Genomic DNA, 16619 nt, shown 5'->3' on the forward strand with positions numbered 1-16619 from the left:
CTCCCCTCTGTTCTGTTCTCTCTCCCCCTCCCTCAGAGTGGTTTACAATTGCTCCCACTTCTGATGCAAGGCACCCGAGAGCAGAACAAAGAGAAAGACATGACCACCAAGACTTGACCACTGTCTGCTTCCTCCATATCACCCACCGTAAGCCCCCAAATCAATTCTAACAGCCACCCTTCTGTCCCTGGGACCACCTCCCAGCCATTTCTGGCCCCCTCACCTGTAATCAAAGAAGAGCTCTTCTCCAGCTTGAATTGCCCTTTTAGCAAAGATCCCAATGCGATGATCCCCATTCACCATGACCACTGCGGACAGGACAAAGCTAAGGCTAGGTTCCTGCTCAGCTCCACGCCAACGATGGGTGGTGCTGGGCTGATTTTCTCCCAATTCCCAGGGAAAACATAAATGAAGTGGAATTCAAAAGCAGTCGGTGATGACTGTTGCCTCTGTGCTTTTAGGGCTGTTGTTCTGACTGGTGATATAGGAAGAGTATTATCTTTAAGAGATTCTTGTTTGTGGGAAAATGGTTATAATGTATTCAGTGAAGAAAGCCAATTACAAAACAAAGACTCAAAATGATACCAGATGTTAAATCATGACTGTCTTTGGACAAAAAATAACTCAGCAATGAAAAAAGTTACATAATGGATAGAAATCATAGTAAATAAAGCATCCATCATCCACCCTCCCTCCCACGCTACTGAGAGCTCACCTTTGGCATAACAGTTGGGGTTCACTGAATGGTTTGCAAATCGAATTTTGTTTCCTTTCCGGGTAGCATCTACTACAAAATCTATACAAAGAAAGACCATGAGCTCATCAGACAAATCCACAGCTTCTTGAACCTGATTTCAAAATCAATTAAATGGAACAGAAATTATCCAGTGGGAATTCTGAAGGCCAGCAGCACACAGCATAAGAATATGGCCTCAAGTGAGTGTGCTCCCTTTGGATCCCCCCATTTTGCTAGAATTATGGATCTCCTCTTCCCATCTACTGGGTGGGGAAATTTCTGAGGTGGAAGTGCTCAGTGCTCCGAGTAAAACACAACCCAGAAATGGGGGTTCTCCCAAAGCAAGTGAACCGAGGCTCATGGCGTCTTGAAGTTCAACCTCCCCACCTCGCTCTGTGCACCTGCTGGAGAAATCACAGCTGATCTGAACGTGGGCTATCTGGTAGAAAGATCCGCCCGAGACCACCCTGGGGCAAGAGAAAGAGACTCCATACCATTGTTGAGGTTGAAGAGGAAGCTGGACATGTATTTGTCATAGACCTTCCCCCGTCGATCAGCCTCATCCTGAGAGATCAGCTGCAGGACAGACAAGGAACAAACAGGGGGTCGGGCTGCCCACTCAGGGCATGGTACCCTGCCCACAGAAAGGGCTGGGAGGGGGCGGTGTCACATGGAGGTGCTTGCTGAGTATCATGATGAGAATCACAGGAGACAGAGCTCAAGTTAGTTCATTCCAATCCCCACCCACCATGACCAGTATGAAGCCTGAAGAGAGTTCCCTGCCTTCCCCCGCCTTGTGTAGCAAAGAATTTCAGAAGAGTGGTTTATCTCAGGATTGCAAACACTTCTGTGGGATCCCCCAAGAGGCCACACAAGAACTCAGCTGAGTTATTTAGAGAGTTAAGTCATAGAGGTCTGGCCCACAGAAAATCAGAGTTTCTCATCAGTATCTCCCCAGATAGGAATGTGGTCCAAACCGATAGCACTCACCTCACCACAGTATTCAGAAATGAATTCGTTCTTTTGCACAGACTCCTTAATGAAGGTGCCCCATCCGGCCACATCTGAGGGGGCCAGCAGCAGGTGCTGGGGAAGAGGAGTCAAACCTCAGACTACAGGGCATGTGTGAGCAGGCGGGGTGTGTGCTAGACGTGCACGTGTGCCGGGGATGGGCAGGGTGGAAAGAACAAGCAACTGTTAAGAGGATCTGAAAACAGAAAAAGGTCTCAGCCATTCTGCTCTGGGGAGAGGAAAAACAAAGAAGGGAGGTGGCAAAAGGAAATGTAACACCTCCTCCTCTAGGCCGGGGGGGCCTCCTGGAGCCGAGTCTCGAGGAGCTCAACTCACTGCTGCGGGTCAAGCAGAAACAGACAACATCCTCGATGGGTCCTGTGTCCCTCCTCTCTGCTCCTCTCAGGCTGGCCAGTTCAGGGGTCACACTTCTAACCCCTCCCCAGGACAAACAACTTCAAAATTCAAGGACACGTGTGTCCCTTAGGATTTGCCGAGCCCTTTTCCGTAGAAGCCCTCCAAGGGGCTGGTGGAAAGAGGTCGCTGGGGCCAACTCCATCTTTCCCCCTCCATCATGCAGCCTGCAGGCCCATAAAAAGCCCTCACCTTCTTGAGGCCTCGCTGGATGCTGCAGTTTTTGCAGGAAACCACCTTGCAGTCCCAGTGCTCAGAGGCCCCACAGGTGAGGCACAGGTCAGGGTCGCACTCTCGCACTGCCAGGTAGCAGGGACACTGCTTGGTGTTGCACTGGGTCTTACAGCGACAGCCAGGGAAGCGATTCTGACCTGGGGGTGGGAGTGGGGGGGACACAGGGAGGGTTAGGAACCAGGGCAGGCTAATGCTGGGGCTCAGGTCTGCCTCGAGGGTCAGCAAGGAAGTAAATGTGATATGTTCTGGGAAAGTTAGCAAAATAGAGGAGAAACTCTCTGGCCAATAAGCATCTAGTCAAGTTTCTTTCCAGAGAACATGGAGTGCCTTCCAACATTCGTGCCTGGGAATCAAAAAAGCAGGTTTGCCTATGGAGAGGTGTTTCCTAGAGATTCCTCAGCAATGCTCTCCCTCCCCCTTGTTGGTGGAATTTGGAAGGGAGGTGGTGAGTGGCCCACAGAAAATGAAATCAGTGCTTTTCACTGCTAAATCATCCATCAAAACAAGAATCATTTTGAGAACAGAATGCATCCGTTCTAAGCTACCCTCCTCCACCCACTGCCCTCCCCAGCACAAGTGCCCCTCCGCTGTGGCTAAGATTGATATCTGCTATGGGTTAGAAGGGATTTCCAGCACAACTGCCCAGGCACCAAGTTCTGCAGGCTCTGGAGGCCGTTATCAAACTGCTCAGCCTTGAGCGGGGAAGGGCGCGGAGCGATAAGAAGTGAGGGAGAAGCACGTCTAGCCTCTGTCCTACTTCTGCTGACATCCAGACGGGACAGATATGAAAACTCCCAAGTAGTAAACTAAAATAGCCACATACAGACTCGTAACCCCTGTATATCATGACACAACATCCTAGAAAGGGAGGCAGTGACTGCACCAGAAGGAAAACGATTCCCAGGTTTATTTCTTCCCTGAAAGGTAAAGATGGGAACATTTCTGTTTCTGTGTAATTGCTGCTTTTAGAATCAAACACCTACAGGTTTTTAAAAAATGACTTTTCCAGATCTTAAGTACTTGTTTCCTCTGTAAAATGCTTAAAACACAGCAGAGAACATCAGAAGGCCCGAGGCAGCAAGGGCCACAGGCTGGGAGGGGAAGGTGGGCTGCACCAGGGCCGGCTGTCTGGAAGGACTACCGGGGAGAGCAGAGAACTCTTACAGTCCGGGTTGCACTGGCAGAACTTCTCACAGAAATTCTGCGTCATGATGCAGGGGCAGGTGCTGTCACAGGGGCGGTCTGGATGGTCGCAGGGCTGGTAGTTGTACACTTGTGTGGAGGAGTTATCTAGGGGAGAAAAGAACAGACCACAACACTGCTGTGCCCGCGCCCCCAGCTGTCCTCACGCCCAACTGTCCGATGGCCCGCACTAGGGGAGGCTGCCCTGGCCACCGTCTTGGACGCGCATTTAGCACCTGAAGTGGGAAGCAGTCAGAGACGATGTTTGTTTGGCAGCCGCCATGGGGGGATTTCTTTGTGGGGAGAGTGTGGAAATGGCCCAGGACTGCAGGAGAGCCATTCCAAACAGTAAATGAAGACCGGAACCTGGCAAAGAGCTCGCTCTGCAAGTCAGAGGCCACAGGGCTCGCAACTCTGCCTTCGGAGAGGTGTTCTCAGCTGAGCTGAGCTGTTCTCAGCTGCTGCAGACAATTCTGCAGCCTGCGGAAGCGGTGCAGGGTCAAGGAGTGCAGCTGCAGGTGGGGCGGGCGGGGGACCACAGCGCTGCGACCCCGGGCTGAACTGCCCGAGAGCACTCTGCTGCAACTTACCTTTCTTCAGCTGAATTTTCCTGCAGTGTGCAGCCCACAACCTGAAAAAGAGAGACGGATGGGCCTGGGTCACGGCTCCGGGAACTCTGCAGGTTTGAGTAAATAACGACGTGACCTGCTCTGAGGGACTCTGGTGTGATGACTGGGGAGCACCTCCCCCAGTCCCTTCACAGGAGGCCTCTACCCTGGTGGGGGCTGCTGGAGTCCATCTGGAGTCCAGCTGCTCTACGCTTTGAGATTTAAATATAAACAACAAAGATGCCTAAAAAACAAACACAAAACCCTACCCTCTGTGTCTACTATAATGCTATTGTTTCTCCCTCACCCTCTCCTCCTCCACTCCCTCCTTCTCTTTGGGGAAGGGGGGGATGTGGGGGAACTGCAGGATGGGGAGGTGGGAAGACTTTTTAGGAATCTGCTGAGTGAAGGAACTGAGAGGGAGCAGAAGCTACGGGGACTTCCTTCTCTATCCAGAACTGGTGTCTGTTCCTCCCTTCCATAGGTGATAGCCATTAGGGAACCGAGGCAAACGGAATGTTGAATTAAAAAAAAACAAAAAACAACCCTTCCAACCCTAAGCAAAAGCTATCTAAAAGACAGTGTTATTATGCAACTTAGAAAAACAATACAAGTGCCAAAAGAAGAAACTCTGGTCACAGTTGAGAAGTGCGAACAGTGGTCACTAACCACCCAAGGAGGAGAAATGGCCTCAGGGTGGAGCCATGAGGCCAGTTCTGGTCCCACTGGCCAGGCGCTTAAAGGGAAAGCAGACACTTATCTCCTGGTCCACAGCATCTAGGGACGGGAGAAGGGCTGGTCCGAGGTGCGGACCCACAAGGAGCATGGAGAAGGCTGGCCCTTTAGTTGTGCAATGCTACACTCAAGAGGGAGGCGGTTGGGGAGTCCAAGGGGAGGTCAGAGCACAGGGAACAGAAAGTCCTTTGTCCAACCCTTGCCTGTGCTTTCTTTTCTTCTTCTGCGACGGGTTCATGAGCTCATCTGTTGGCAGCTTCAGGATAAGTGATTCTTTGACTGCAAACTGAAAGACCTGGAAGAGAAATCCAAAGGGACCTGTCACTCCGTCTTGAGCCAGGTGGTCAGATAAGTGAACCAACCAGGGCCTGAGCATGGGAGCATTCTGGAGAGCTCCAAGGCAGCTGACTGAGCATCTCTTCACTCAGGGAGAGACAGAGCGGCACTGGGATATGGCATCAGTAGCCCCAGAGTTAATTAACTACCTAGCCTGACTCTAGAAAAGAGAAATACTGGGCACAGTTACAACTTTCCTGGTCAGTAGTTTTCATCGACAGCTTTGCCCACCAAGCCTTGAGTGGGATGATTCTGACAAACACTATCTGTCTCTTAAGAAGGGCGACTTTGGGTACTTCGTGTAACTGCGTGAAAGAGAAGACACAAACAGCACCACTCGGCTAACCACTAGCTCCCCCTGCTGGTACGAAGAGGGCAGAGCTTTGTCTATTTCAGGAGTTTCTACATCCGTTTTTTTTTTCCTTTTCCTTTTTGGCTACGGACCCTCTTGAGATTCTGTGAAAAATACAAATATTCTTCTTGGGAAAATACACACAAAACTGCGTTACACGTGATTCTGCAGGTGTTTAGTTTAAGAACCTGGGCCTCAAGGAAATAGGTGTGAGCTCCGAAATGAAAGCAAAGGGCACTTCTCCTTATGGTTCTATTGCTTGTTCCAAGGAGAGGCATCATGAGGAGGCCAGAAAGACTCCTCCAGAAGTCAGGGAGCTGAGCGGCATGGCACAGTTCTGGTGTTTCTTCCCTGTTGCCCAGACCGGCCCTAACACCCGGTGACTCCCTGTCCCTGCTCTTCAGTCTGTCCTCTCCCTGAAGTCGGGAAGAGACGGAGGGACACTGGGACATCAGGTCCCGCTGCTTCCAGAGCATCAGCAGCTGCTACCAGACCGTGCTTCCGGCGACCGCATGAGTGAGAAGGGTGCAGTCCAGGCCCAGCTATGGGGGTGGCAATCAGAAGAGCTAGCGAGAGACCATCTGGAGGAAAAAGCAACTGAGGAGACTGACGGAGGGGATGGGAGTGGCAGCTGCTGGAGAAGGAGCATGCCAGATAAGAAGGTCCCCTGAAAGACTTGGGAGCCCCTTCTGGGAAAGGGGTGCACATTTAGAAAGAAAAGTAGGAACTAAAAACAAAGAACAAAGACCAAAAAAAGCTAAAAGAGTGTGGAAACATCCAGGAGAGTCAGATAGTGGCTAGAGGAAGAAATAAGAATTCAGCGAGGAGGAGAGCAGGTCCCCACGCGCTGCAAGGCCTGGCATTTGCAGAAGGTCCCATGTTTGGGGAACCCACCTTGTGGCCCAGAAGCACCCCCTCAAGCACCCCCTTGAGACGGGCAGCCACACAAGATGGCAAAAGGACTGACAGAGCAGGGGATGAAAGGAGGGCCCCGCGTGTCCCTGCTCTTCTCTGACAGTACCTGCTTGCACGTCTTAGTGCCCAGAAGTCGGGCTATTGAGCAGAAGTTGTTGAAGTAGGTGCCATGAAAGACTCGAAAAAGAGATTCCTCAGCCCCAGTCCATTCCACAGGCTCCAAGGGTGCCTCCACTACACAGAGCTGAGGTGGGGCCGGACTAGCCTTCTGCTTCGTGGGGGTCTGACAGCGAGAGTTGGCCTCTAAGAGAGGAGGAGATAAGAGAAACAGAAGAGAGAATGCAGTTATCAGGAGTTTGCCACAGACTCTAAAGGACTTCATGCTACTTTTAGGAACCAAAATATCCTGTCTCTACTGCCCATAGCAGAAGCTGTAGAAAGAACGAACCATTTTTAAAAGGTAGTAACTTTTAAGTGTTAGGCACTGACCCTGCATTTACCAGAGGCCTTGTGTGGAAAGAAAAAGATCGCTTTCTGTTCCGTGTACCTGAAGAACTGGAGGCCCAGTCATTGCCTGTATCCCTGTCACTGTCCCCTTCTTTAGTCTCAGCCACAGCAGAGGCTGAAGTGTTGGAGCAGGAAGCACTGACCATGTGGTGCCTTCGCCGGCGGCGACCGGAGCACTTGGAGCGAGGGTTGTGAAGCATGGCGTACTCCTTTGCTCCTTCCTGCAGCGGACACAGTACAGGTGGGAAATGGGAACAGGCCCAGAGTCACCATCCTGAGCCCATTCTCACAAACCACCTTCTTCAACACCTGTGCTTACAGGCCTCCCCCCAAATCAGTACATTATCTTGCTCTGTACCATGCATTGTGACCATATAAAAGCTGCTTAACAAACATTCCAGGGGGCCTGGGTGGCTCAGTTGGGTGAGCATCTGACTCTTGATCTCAGCTCAGGTCTTGATCTCATGGTTGTAAGTACAAGCCCCACATTGGGCTCCACGTGGGGTGTGAAGTCTACTTAAAAAAAAAAAATTCTAAAACTTATAAATTTATACCTCTCCACAGAAGAGCTGTCCTATAATCTTAAAAAGAGATACAATATACGCATCTTCAACTTTCCAGTGAGCTGTATCTAAAACTCATTTGCATGTCAGCTATACAGAATTTGAGAACACATTCTCCTGTATATGAAGGAATGAGTTCAGAGGGGGGAAGGGACTGGCTTCTCTTATACTATATATACCATGTATTAGTATATACACTAATAGAATATACTATGTAGTAAACAATATAGAGTACTAATATAATAAATGTTACATATATAGTATTGATACTAATATATTATACCATATATACATATCATATATTAGTATACAGCTCATTGTTCCAGAATAGGAACAAGAATCAGGAATCCCTGTCCCCAAGCCATGTTGCTCTTTTTATTCTACTGCATTGCTTATGTTTCAATAATAAAATATGTAGTCCTTCAATTTGTACAATATCACTCCTTACTTCTAGAATTTCCCTCCAAATCAGTTTATTAAACTTGGAAGGATACTACTTCATTACTTCATAGCTATGCTTTATTTAAAAAAAAAAGAAAAAGAAAAAAGACCAAATAACTATCACTCAGCTTGATCATCTATCTTCTCCTCAGACTTGGTTCCCAAACACTTCTAGCTGTTTCTGAAAACCAAATCTACATGTAAAGGATAAATGTTTGCTATTACTAAGGATACCCAGATTAATATCCTGTAGGCCTTAAAGGAAATTCTAAAAGAGAATTTTTCAAGTTAATTGAATCCGACTTCATGTGCCCGTGCCACTGTGTGCATACACAGCGGCACTTAACAGCTATTCGAACATCATTAAGCCTGCAGAGCTAATTTTAGTTCATGGGAAATAGGGGGTAGAGAAACAAGTTACATAACACTAGGAGAAAACCACAAACAAATCCAGAATATGGGACAGTATCCTACAAGACAATGAGCCTGGATTTTTCAAAAAGAAAAAAAAAATGGTGTGATGATTTGAGATTAAAGCAGACTGAAAAGACATAATAACCCAACAGCACATATGGCTGGATGACCTTGGTTTAGAGAAAACCCCAAACCCAGCTGCTCTTGGTACAGCTGAAAAAATTTAAATATGGAATGAATATGGAATGGACAGATGATATGATGAAATTCTTGTGAATCTTCTCAGGTGTGATAATGTGGTTATATAAGAGAATGTCTTTATTTTTAGGAAGCACGTGCTGAAATACTTTGCAAACAAGTATTCAATGTCCGCGACTCATTTTCAAATGGCTCAGCAAAACACATGCATAAACAAATAGAGGGACAAAGCAAATATGGGAAAAATGTCTTTAAATCTAAGACAAAGGTATCTTTCACCTTCTTTGCGTGATTGAGAATGTTCTTAATAAAATGTGTGTGGGGAAACAGTTGGGCATTATAGCTGAATATGGACTCACTTCTACAAAGCAATAAAAGAAAGACTGCCCAGACATTTCTGTCTGTGAAACACACACACAGAGACATACATTTTGGGCACTGACGGTATCTTTGTGAAGCACGTACGTACAGGGTCCCAGGGTAACCGCTGTGAGAGGGACACCATCTAAATGCTGCTATGTTGATACGATATGGTGTCATTTATTAATTTTTTTGAAGACTTTTATTTATTTGAGAGAGTGAGCGAGAGAGAGCACACATGTAGGGGGAGGGGCAAAGAGAGAGGGAGAAGAGGGCTTCCTGCTGAGCAGGGAGCCTGATGTGGGGCTCGATCCTGGGATGCTGGGATCATGACTTGAGGCAAAGGCAGATTCTTAACTGGCTGAGCCACCCAGGCACCCCAAGTGTGGAGTAATTTAACAAGCATGGCCTGTGGAGTTAGACCAGAGCTTGAATTTCATTATTGCCCCACCACTGACACATTAACAAATTTTGGACAAAATACCCACAGTTTCTCCACCTCAGGATGTTGTTGTAAACATGAAAATAAGAAAATATATGGTAAGGGCCAGCATGGTACTTAGCACACAAGAACGAGTCAATACATATCAGGGAGAAAATAAATAAAACAAAGTCTATTTGTTCTTTTGCAATTATCACATGACTCATTTTCCAGATATATATCCAGTGACCCTTTCTACCATCTTTTCTTCTATTACCCCACTAAATATGGTCCCAAAGGCACTTGGCTGTATGATTTTATTTGGTAGCAGAAATTTTATCAAGGTATTTTATTCTTTACCTACCCTCACTGTATGATGCAGAAAGCAAAACCGTGTCTTTGGCTAGCCCAAGTGAAATTATTCCTTTCTAGTTCTAAGCTACTGCCTTCCCACATGAACGCAGGAGAATTTACGCTGCTGCATGAAGTCTGTCCATCAGGGAAGGGTCCACCTGGCATCTGGTTGTTTACCTTATGAGACAACAGTGCTTTCATGTGTTATTTTTCTTACGTTTATATGCATTTAAAGGAAGACAGCAAAGAAAATGCTGCCACACACACGCACTCCTCACTCCGTAAGATTAACTTCATAGTCCTTAGTATCTGGGAGTTCCTAAAGAGCAGAAGTCACTGGACCCCTGGGGGGCTCAGTCAGTTAAGGGCCCAACTCTTGATTTTGGCTCAGGGTCATGAAATTGAGCCCCACATCGGGCTCTATGCTTAGTGTGGACTCTAGTTGAGATTCTCTCTCTGCCCCTCACCTTGCTCATGCTCTTCTCTAAATGGATAAATAAAGTTAAAAAAAAAAAAAAGAGCAGAAGTTGTGTTTTATCTGTGCTTTATGACCCATAGACTGCTATGTATTGGCTCATTCAGTTTGTATTCCCAGCAGCAGAAAACGGAAGGACCATTTCCTGCTAAATTTTCAACAGTGTTAACAATGGCAGAACAGTTCAAGAATATATCAGCAAGGCACACCAGGCTGGCTCAGTCAGAGGAACATGTGACTCTTGATCTTGGGGTCATGAGTTTGAACCCCATGTTGGGTGTCGAGATTACTTAAATAAATAAAATTAAAAAAAAAAAAAAAGGAAAACATACCAGCAAAAGGAAGCAATCTGTGCCACATGGTTCTGGTTCAATCTTGATCTCTTTGTTCTTGCGTTTATATACATTAGGGGTGGCGTGAAAAGCTGGAAAACACAAAACTGTCCTGTTCCCAACGGCCCATCCACTTGATAGGATGGGCAAGAACAAAACCAAATTAGGGAGCCACTGTGGGAAAATTTAGATATAAACCACCAGGTGCACAGAAGTGCACCATCAGGGTGCACAAAATTTAATCATTTCTGACATCAACAATCCTTTCAAAGCTAAAAGGTACTCAGGGACACAGGTTGCTGGTTATTCTGTCCTGACTCCTGACCATGCAAAGCACATCACACTACAACTGAACAAGTGAATATCGAACTGGCCCTTTGTAAAACCATCATCAGATCAGAAGCCAGGAACTCTGTGTGATTAACTGAAATAAACAGAAGGAAATGGAGTTTGGGGATGGAGAACAGGAGAGCATTTCAGTTGACCCACTCACGGTGAAGGAAGCAGTCATATTTGAAGCAGCGTCGACAAAACAGTGTGTGGAAGGAGTGCAGAGACTGTTCCCGTTGCACGGACTTGGCATTGGGGCCGTCAATGTTGGGTGTGCACTGAGGGGGAAGTGCATTGGGGTCTGACATTTCCGTTAGCTCTCGATACCTATTTTTAAAAAGAGAGATAAGAGGGGCACCTGGGTGGCTCAGTTGGTTAAGTGTCTGCCTTCGGCTCAGGTCATGATCCCAGGGTCCTGGGATCAAGCCCTTAGTTGGGCTCCCTGGTCACCGGGAAGTCTTTTTCTCCCTCTGCCTCCTGCTCCCCCTGCCTGTGCTCTTTGTCTCTGTTAAATAAATAAAATAAAACAAAATAGGGGCGCCTGGATGGCTCAGTGGGTTAAAGCCTCTGCCTTCGGCTCAGGTCATGATCCCAGTGTCCTAGGATCAGGCCTCGCATCTGGATCTCTGCTTGGCAGGCAGCCTGCTTCCCTTCCTCTCTCTCTGCCTTCCTCTCTGCCTACTTGTGATCTGTCAAATAAATACATAAGTAAATAAATAGATAATTCAAAAATAAATAAATAATTAATAAAATAAAATAAAAAAGAGAGAGAGAGGGGTGCCTGGGTGGCTCAGTGCATTAAGCCTCTGCTTCGGCTCAGGCCATGATCTCAGGGTCCTGGGATCAAGGCCCGCATCACGCTCTCTGCTCAGTGGGGAGCCTGCTTCCCCTTCACTCTCTGCCTGCTGCCCTACTTGTGATCGATCTCTTGCGCTCGCTCTCTCTCTCTCTGTCAAATAAATAAATAAATTTTTTTTTTTTTTTTTTTTTTTAAAAGAGGGAGAGAGAAGAATTCTTTCCAAGGAAATGTCTTCACCGAGAAAGTACAGATTGAACACTGACAGTCATCCAGGTACAGCCTGCCAAGGGAAGATGGGTTTTTTATGGGTCTCGTTGATGACAGAAGGGTGTATAACTAAGTGGGTATGTCATTGCAATTGTGCTGAGCTAGGCATATGTCTAAAAGTAAAGAGAGGGAAAAGATTTGGTAAGTATGGTGCTGGAGTAACTCTCCAGTAAACTAGTAGAATTTAAAAGTTCTCTGCCCAAACTTACTCAAAATCCAGCAAATGTGACCCTTGATATGGGAATGGGCATTTAGAGGTAAAGAAGCAAGCAGGAAATAATCAGAAGTGCAAGCAAATCACAGTGTACTTACCAGAAACAAGGCTTTTTATTTTTTTATTTTTGTTTTTTAGAAGATTTTATTTATTTATTTGACAGAGAGAGAGATCACAAGTAGGCAGAGAGGCAGGCAAAGAGAGAGAGGAGGAAGCAGGCTCCCTGCTGAGCAGAGAGCCTGATGCAGGGCTCGATCCCAGGACCCTGAGATCATGACCTGAGCCGAAGGCAGAGGCTTAACCCACTGAGCCACCCAGGCACCCCTACAGGGCTTTTTATTAACCAAAAATAGGCTTGAATGAAAGTTTTGCCTGAGCACTCTACATGGCCTGAGTGGGACAGCTTTCCCTACCTCTCCTTCATGTCATCTGGAACACCGTTCTCAGGGAACATCGAGGCAATTGCACTGAAGATCATGTCATTTGGGAACTGTTTCTTGGAACTCTTTTTGTTGCCTGAATTGGAAATGACAAAAGACTCCTGAGTGCTATAATCAGAGTATGCAAACAAAGCTGTTTGGTCATTTTTCCCTTTTGTCACAGCATTTTGATTAGAGCAGCTGTGTTAACCTAACCACTGACTGTTTAGGAACATATAAAGGAGGTCAGTGCTACCTGGACTTATCGAATAGGCTCCTAGTGATAAGGATATCAGAGTCATGTATACATTAATGACAAATGCTACAGTCCAAGAAAGAATCTAGAGGGGAACACAGGGTTTTTCGGGGGCAGATGTGAATACTGAAGAATGCCACCACAATGATGATGTTGAAGAACAGGAGCGTGACACTCTGTCCCCAGACATCTAATTAAGTAGCACAGAGCATAATTAAACATTAAGTTAATTAAATATTAACAACATGGAAAGATGCTTATGACAGAAGATCAAATAACAAGGGATATAAAATTGTGTGTGGGGGGGGGCATGATCCCATTTCAGAGGATGTATATAAACATGTCGATTTATACACGTACTTTAGAAACCCTGAGTTATAGTTGTCGTAAAGCATTATATTTACTTTAGTATGTGTGTATATATATTCTTATGTGTGTGTGTCTCCACACAGATACATATCTTAGATCTTAGATCTAGAAGGAAATATTAATGCTGGTTATTCCCTGGTAGTAAGATTATAGGATAATTACATTTTCTTCTTCATAACTTTTCATGTTTCTCAAACACACTAGTTTGCCTTCCTTTCAAGGGAACCAGTTGAGAAGCACCAACAGCCTTTAATAATCAACAGCCCTCTCTGTTTCTCCCTTCTTCCCTGTCTCTGCCGCTTTCAAAATGGAATATTTACCTTCAAGAGTGTGTCTTTTTCTCTTTCTTGTTACTGGCAGGTCTTCTTTGCTGTCATCTTGCTTTCCATCTGAGGTGTCATTGTGCCCTTCCTCCTCCTCATCTGAATATTGATTCAGAGCATCTACCAACTCCAGGAAAACTGCATCACTAATCAGGACAGATCCGGGGATCATCTCTGGAACATGAAGATTAGATGCATGAGCTCCATTAGTCCTTCTAGGAAGGTTTTCTTGTATTCACTCCTGAGGCCCAGATAGATAACATATGTACATTTTTATATGAACAACCAGGAAATATACAATAATTTGATTGGCTCTTACAAAGGCAACAGTTCAGTTGGCTAGACTGGGAAATCCAGTTATATAGGCTTTATTCTTACTAGGGCAGTTCATTCCTCAGTCACAGAGCAACCTGTATTTATGGTCCAAAGTCTCAAAAAAGTGCACAGACAATACAAATGGAACAGAGAAAGAATGATAACATGAAAACGTATGGTTTTGCTGCTGAGGGCTTGGTAGTGACTTCTTTGAATCAAAAGACAGCATTATCTTCTTAAAATACTCTATGGGGTTACACTACGACCTAGGAAAAAGTCTTTGAACACTAGGCGGCAGTGTGGGTAGAAAATGCACTTTCAACAGTTCCCACAAGTGTCAAAACAGCCACGTGGAGGCCATTGGTTTGCAAAGTCATGGGGAGTCTCTCCCCATCTTCCCGCTTCTTACACACTGGCAGCCTTTTCTAGAACTACAACTAAATCCAAATGACTCGCTTTCAGGATAGTCAGAATATTATAAATAATTTCTGGAGATCCAGGGTATATCTGGATCAAAGTAGGACAGAGATTATGCTCACTGCCATTCTCAGAGAAAGGGAAATGAAGAAGAAAATGGCTCTGGATGGATTTATGGAAAACTCCTAAGACCATACTTCTTTGTGCACTAAACTTCCTCTCCAGCCACTGATTCCTATATACATAAATGATTACTCTCTATATAAGTAAATATATATATGTTCCAACTCCTTTTTTTAAAATTTATATTTCTCTTTTTTTCCCCAATTTTTTTATTTAAATTCAATTGAATTAACATATAGTATATTATTAGTTTCAGGGGTAAAATTTAATGATTCATTAGTGGCAACATAACACCCCGTGCTCCCAGCTCCTTTTAAAGTTTAACCGAGGGCACCTGGGTGGCACAGTTGGTTAAACATCTGACTCTTGGTTTTGGCTCAGGTCATGATTTCAGGGCTGTGGGATCAAGCCCTACTTTGGGCTCTGTGCTCAGCTTAGGACTGTCTCTGCTTCTCCTCCTGCCCCTCCCTCTACTCCCTCTCTCTCTCTAAAATAAATAAATCTTTAAATGAATATATAAAATTTGATGAGGGACATTTTTAATACAAAATTTTTACTCCTAGCCATGTGATGACTTTGAAATATTCTTCAGCGGGTATGCATGAGGCAGCAGATAAAAGCAAGATGATGATGTACCAAAGAGGGGACACCATTCTAATAAAGTTTTCTTGGGGCACCTGGGTGGCTCACTCAGTTAAGTGTCTGCCTTTGGATCGGGTCATGACATCAAGTCCTACATCGGGCTCCCTGCTCAGTGGGGAGTCTGCTTCTCCCTCTGCTCTCTCTCTCGTGCACTCTTTCTCTAATAAATAAATAAAATCTTAAAAAAATAATAATAAAGTTTGGTCCCAAAGAGCCCAGCACCACTACCTTCTTCACCATGGACTTTCCCATCGTAGTTATTGATCAGCTCCTCAATGAAAGTCTCATCTTCTTCTTTCACCTCATCTCCCATGTAGGGAATATTGCACAAAACGGTCTCATCTTCTACCTGAAATCAAACCAGATGTGATTCATTCCACAAATCCACTATGCATGTCCTCTTTCTTGTTTAATGGAATCTTTGCTGGGCCTTTTTCGCTGCTTGAATTTCCTGAAAACGCCTTTGGTTACAGAGTTTCCTGCATTTTTAAAGACTGGCCATTTTGTTTTGCCAGCAAAACCTCTAATGGGAGGAGGTGATGCTACTCTTAGGGAAGAAAGTCAGTTTAACTACTTGAGGATATCAACTACCAAATGGTTAGCCTGGTACTAACAGTGATATTTCCACCAACATCTAGAATCTGACAGCATACTTATTCACAGTGATTCCATTATCTAATTTTATCTACTAAACATCATTGTAAAATAGGTAAAAATATCACTTAAACAACAATCTTAAAAGTCTTCAATTTTAATTCTTCTCATAAGTGGAGACACACAGATGGAAAGGAAGGCTTCCAAGAGTATAATCTGCAATATAACTACAACAGTTAGAATGGAAACTGAGCAACCATAAAGTTTCTGGATATTCTATTATACAGACTAAGTACTGACCTCCCATAATCATACCAAAAAGCTATGAGGATGACTCATGTCAGTTACACTCAGTGGGAACCTGAAGTCAATTACAGCATGAGCTATGAACACTTCCTGGCTAAAGAAACAATACTAATGGATTTCTGCTATTGTTGTTGTTCAGCAGAAAATATAGTCATTCTTAACTCCCCGAGTATCAAGTAAAATTACTGTGAAGTTTTATTCTAAGAGACGATTCCCTTTTGTAAACCTGTATCCTATTCCAGGCAGTAGAACTGTCACCACACAGGTGATAAGCAATGGCAGTATTTAGAGAGGACTGATTATCAGGACCACAACTAATCCTAGAAGGAATCAGCATAAAGGCCCCCGATGAAAGGCTCACAGATCCCTGTGCACCTCTGTTATCTCAGGTGCTTTCAGAGCATCTTGCCTTTAGGGGATTCAGAAAGGATTGCTCCATCAGCAGGAAGATGTCAACCTGCTTAAGCCTCAAGTGTCTGATTTAGACTACATTTGACTGCACATGTTACAAAATTGGGCCAAAGTAGTATGGGAGAATTGGAGTCTTGCCCAGTCTCATTCATTCAAAAATGAAACAGCATCAACCTAGAAGTACACTTCAGAGAGCACAAGTTAGAAAAACTTGCAATATAAATATATATATACATACACACACAC

At 45.2% G+C, this 16619-nt stretch overlaps 1 protein-coding gene across 1 annotated transcript in view; it reads right to left on the reverse strand.

The window, feature by feature from the left end:
- Positions 1-16619, reverse strand: part of EZH1 (enhancer of zeste 1 polycomb repressive complex 2 subunit) — a 31022-nt gene that overhangs the window by 2437 nt on the left and 11966 nt on the right. The window contains exons 6-20 of the mRNA XM_080827080.1: positions 15291-15411; positions 13563-13739; positions 12612-12714; positions 11082-11245; positions 10589-10680; positions 7071-7251; positions 6630-6826; positions 5124-5215; positions 4168-4208; positions 3560-3685; positions 2354-2532; positions 1727-1822; positions 1231-1312; positions 716-796; positions 224-308 (exon numbers count right to left, since the gene is read on the reverse strand). Of these exons, the coding sequence (XP_080683206.1) occupies positions 224-308; positions 716-796; positions 1231-1312; positions 1727-1822; positions 2354-2532; positions 3560-3685; positions 4168-4208; positions 5124-5215; positions 6630-6826; positions 7071-7251; positions 10589-10680; positions 11082-11245; positions 12612-12714; positions 13563-13739; positions 15291-15411 (1817 nt within the window). The remainder of the gene's footprint in view (positions 1-223; positions 309-715; positions 797-1230; positions 1313-1726; positions 1823-2353; positions 2533-3559; positions 3686-4167; positions 4209-5123; positions 5216-6629; positions 6827-7070; positions 7252-10588; positions 10681-11081; positions 11246-12611; positions 12715-13562; positions 13740-15290; positions 15412-16619) is intronic.

This window comes from Martes martes (assembly GCF_963455335.1).
Source record: "Martes martes genome assembly, chromosome: 16".
NCBI classification, from domain to species: Eukaryota; Metazoa; Chordata; class Mammalia; order Carnivora; family Mustelidae; genus Martes; species Martes martes.